Source organism: Convolutriloba macropyga, chromosome 9 (genome assembly GCF_964194025.1).
Source record: "Convolutriloba macropyga chromosome 9, txConMacr16.3, whole genome shotgun sequence".
NCBI classification, from domain to species: Eukaryota; Metazoa; Xenacoelomorpha; order Acoela; family Convolutidae; genus Convolutriloba; species Convolutriloba macropyga.
The window spans coordinates 38,854,417-38,858,766 of NC_134476.1; the positions used below are offsets into that span (position 1 = coordinate 38,854,417).

At 34.4% G+C, this 4,350-nt stretch overlaps 1 protein-coding gene across 1 annotated transcript; it reads left to right on the plus strand.

Moving 5' to 3' along the window:
- The first annotated feature begins 2,110 nt into the window (after positions 1 to 2,110).
- LOC142346213 (sodium/calcium exchanger regulatory protein 1-like) lies at positions 2,111 to 2,602 on the plus strand. Its single transcript, XM_075398727.1, has one exon. It carries the CDS (start codon positions 2,111 to 2,113, stop codon positions 2,600 to 2,602), a length of 492 nt encoding a protein of 163 aa, XP_075254842.1.
- The last annotated feature ends 1,748 nt before the right edge of the window (positions 2,603 to 4,350 follow it).

Below are 4,350 nucleotides of genomic sequence, written 5' to 3' on the forward strand. Positions count from 1 at the left end.
TAGAAAAAGTGTAAGTTTGGATGGAAGCAAGAAAACTAGCAATATATAAAGGTAAATGCAAGGCAAAAATTTTTTGTGCTACTAATGAGACACCTGAAATAATTGTCATGGTTACAACATCGAATTAATCGATCACATTGAGTATTTGGTTGTTTTCATAGATAGCAAACTGCAAGCTTCAAATCGCACATTGAGAAATATTTAATCTGATAAATTTGTTAGCGGCGGCCATCAATCGGTATAAACGTTTTTTCGAAAGAAACAAACTCGTCCGATTATACAATGTTTACGTTCAACCAGTATTACATTAAGCGGTTCTGTTGTATAGAGTGGCCAATAAAAGCGATCTTCAAAAAAAAGAATGGCGGCAAAGCGGAACTTTTTGTTTGTTACTTTCAGTTAAGAGAATGCAAAACAATTTCGATATGCGATGTAAACACAAACTGTTTTCTGTAAAAGAGCTACACGTTTATGAACTGATAAAAATTACTACCTAGATTTCTCCGCCTTGAACATCCAAGCAAATTATTAAATAAATCATTTCCTGAATTAAATGAACAGAATATCCAATAAAATGAAAGAACTAATCTTGTCCAAACACACCTGACAGGTCTAGTGACCTGTTGATGTCATTTCAAGTTTTGTTTTGTTGTTTGCAAATTTATAAATGCAATAAACGGAATAAATTTGAGAACTAATTTTGTATTATTATAAATCTTGGAAGAGGGACCTTGAAAAAATGACGTCTAAGCTTTTCAATTGGAATAATAGGAATCAAGAGTAATTCCGCTCAGAGTCCTATTATGGAAACTTGCAGCATCAATTTAGTTAAAATCAAGTTTAGTGATTTTTGGACCCCTTTCAAGACGTGTCATGTAACTAGCTCGACTCCTTAGTTAGTTTTGGATTTACTGTCTTGATCAACTGAAAAGTAGTCTCCACTAAGATTAACTCTGGTTGACCACGGCCACCTTATTAAACTAGTTTGTAGTATTTTTGTTTAAAAAATTGTTAGAACTTTTTCTAAAGTCGCATGATACCCAAAACAACAAATTTGATTCTTTTAGTGCTTTTCGACTGGCAAATTTCAGGTGTTTTCCTTTTACAAATTCATTTGTTTTTTTTTGTTGAGGAACACATTCCGTACGCCAATTTATGCTGCTTTCTTCTAATTTCTTTTTTTTTGCTTACTCGTGCATGACTCGTGCGTGAATAAAGTATACTTTTCCGCGAGCATGCCTAATCTATTGGTTGTCGTTGTAATTTACTTGATTCAAAAATTGAAAAAAATATTTACTTCTTTCCACCAAATCCTTGAAGCGAAATTGATTACGTCAGCGTTTACACGCAGTTTTATATTTGTATTAACGTGTCTGTTAAATTGTAACTGGGTTACCGAAATTTCTTCGGTCACAAAAGTTTTTGATTTTTTTAAATGACACTTACTCTGATAATTTTACTAAGAAGTTCTCTAACGTAAAATCTTTTCCTCATAAATGATTGATCTAGTGTTCTTCTTGTTTCTAATTCACAATGAATTGTTCATGGTCGCTGTCAAATAAAGATTTTATTGTGTTGACAATTATGCCATTTCTAAGTCAACGTAAGCAAACGATCAGCAAAGATAATTCACCATCTTAACAAAAGTTAACGCACGTTTACAGTAGAGCATGGAATCATTCGAGTGACTAATTCTCCAACATACCAATCAATATCTAACCATCGACCCCAATGATTTCACCCAAGTTAAAGAATTTAAGAAACTTCGATTCAAAGTTTGTTCAGCAAAGATAAACTTGGACCCCTTAAACATCCTGTGTTTACTCCATAGGCTTTTGCCATCGTGTGTTCAATAGGTACACGCCGCCATTGGTTGTCACAAAATAGACCAATAGCAAACATTGGTTATGTAACCATAGCTAGTTATAATCTAGTGATTAAACCATTTGCTTCAGCCAAGTTCGAAATTCAATCACACTCAGCCCCAATTGTTGGTTTCGTTAGTCGACCTTTTCGTCAGCCGCGGCTTATAAACCAAATTTTCTTTGCCATTCTAACTACACTAACCAATTTAGGTATAGAGTTTAGGCATTAGTTATTATTCGCAAAAATGGAGAAATACACGGAAAAATCTTGGCAATTTAAAGTTCAAACCGACGAAAACAAAGACGCTTTAGATGTTCACATGAAGGCGTGGGGTTTGGGAGTCTTGTATCGAACTATGATGAGCAAAGCCAACCCTATCATCCGGTTTAAGGAATCCAAAAAATCGCCCGGCAAGTACATTTTGATCACGCGATCTCAGAGAAGTGGAATCATGATCAAACGGTTCGTAGTGGGACCCTTCGAGCTTAATGGCGAGGAAATCGACGAGACACGAGCCGACGGAAAGAAATTCAAAACGAGTCTGAGTCTATCGGAGGACGGTATTTTGACCTTGAAACAGCGACACGATAAAGGTGACTTGCCCGATTCGGTTACAACTCGAGAAATTCTGGAGGATGGTAGCATGAAAGTCATAGCGGACTGTGCCGGAAATATCGTGACCAGGATTTACGTTCCAGAAGATCACGTTGAATCGAAAGAAGACGAAGAGCTTTAAGAACATAACAAAAAATTCCAATCATGTGACAAACTCCTAAAACAATTGTGATGTAATACGTGACATCATAAGGCAGGCACGTGAAGATTTTGACGTAACAATGGTGTAATGTGATTTATTATTTTATACTGTATTTATAGTGTTCAAACCAATTCACTTTTAAAAGAATCTCAATTCCATTTTAAGTCAGTCAGGATCCAAGCAAGGATCAAGAAATGAGAAAAAAACGTCAGCATTGCCATTGCGAAGCAAAAAAAAAGTTCTCATAGAGGTCATTTTCTAGGGAAAAAAAACAATGACAAAGTCCCGTGAGAGTCCCATGAGACACTTCAGGCACACAACCGAGATCCAAAACGACTAGGGAAAATTTCAAAGTGCAAAGTACACGGGTCGAGACCGAATGATTAACTTGTAAAAATTTGCAAGTTTCTTGCAAAAGATGGTTAACTTGTAAGAATTTTTAAGTTTCATGCAAAAGATGGTTAACTTGTAAGAACTTACAGGTCGAACGGTTAACTTGTAAGTTTGTTGAGAGTTCGTTCTCTTCGAGCTCAACTCTCCTTGGTTAATTCAATATAACATTCTGTCATTTAAATTAGAAAGCGCATGGGAGTTAGTTGCTGAGTTTTGATAACAAAATAAAATGTGACCCAAGTTGAAAAACGGAAAAACTTTATCAACGCAAGAAATCCTTGTGCTTTTAAATTTATAAAAGTAGAACTCAATTAGCTTCCTCCCGATTGCTTTTTAGAAAAAGCTCTTCATTCACTCTTTTTGAAATTGATTGAAGTTTCAACTTTATATGGCATCATTTTTTTCAAATGATACAATTGCCCTTTCTTTTTTTACATTTTTTAAAACAATTTTATCTTTTCTGTTGACAGTTGTCCCGAATCTATGTTTTTGGTCGTAAACATCTGTTTACATTTGTACCTTGTTTTTGTACCTTTCGCAAGAAGTTGCAAGTTTTTTGGGGGAAAACTTGCAGGGCAATGCATCGCCTTGCAAGAACTTGCAAGAAATTTGCAAGTTCTTACAAGCTAACATTTCAAGTTCGAACCGGGTAACATTCAGTACTATGCAATAAAAATTAGAATAGGATGATTTTTTTTTCAAATAAGTGAAATCAGATCTTAGATGTTTTGAAAACAATTTTCAGTCCCGGTTGTGGGGGGAAGAACTATATGGTCAAATGGTTTTTTTAATGTTGTTCCAACAATCTTGACCGACCGATATTTTCATCGTAAGAAATTGTGAGTGGTTTTTCTAAAACAGCCTGTGAAAAATAGAAAAATATTGTAAAAAAACGTTTCTTAAAATTTTTTTTGAAACCGTTTTTTTTTTCAACTGCAAATCGAGATCTAAAATTTTTGTGGTTTCACGTTTCTCACACATTCTGTTCAACTTTTCACCGTTTACTGAAGCAGTTTTCCTTTAATTTTTGACAAATTATCTTAAAGTTTTCAACATTGATGGGATCTATTGAAGTGATTGAGGCTGTTTCAGTCTCAGCTTGTTTTTTTCAAATTAAACCAATTCGTATCTAAACTTAAAGTTTTCAGGTTTTAAAACTTTTGCGGACATTTGATTTTCGTTTTAAGTGAACTAATTGCAGTGCAATTTTTAATGGCGAACATATGCTGTTCTCTAATTTGATCTGTGTGCAACTAACGATTTCAATTATTTTCAATAATTTTCAATGATGATAAGCAATCTCATTAAAACTTTCTAAATATTGCACATTCTGT

What these genes read in the sequence shown, in the direction of transcription:
- LOC142346213 (XM_075398727.1), top strand. Translation starts at nt 2,111, where the DNA reads ATGGAGAAATACACGGAAAAATCTTGGCAATTTAAAGTTCAAACCGAC.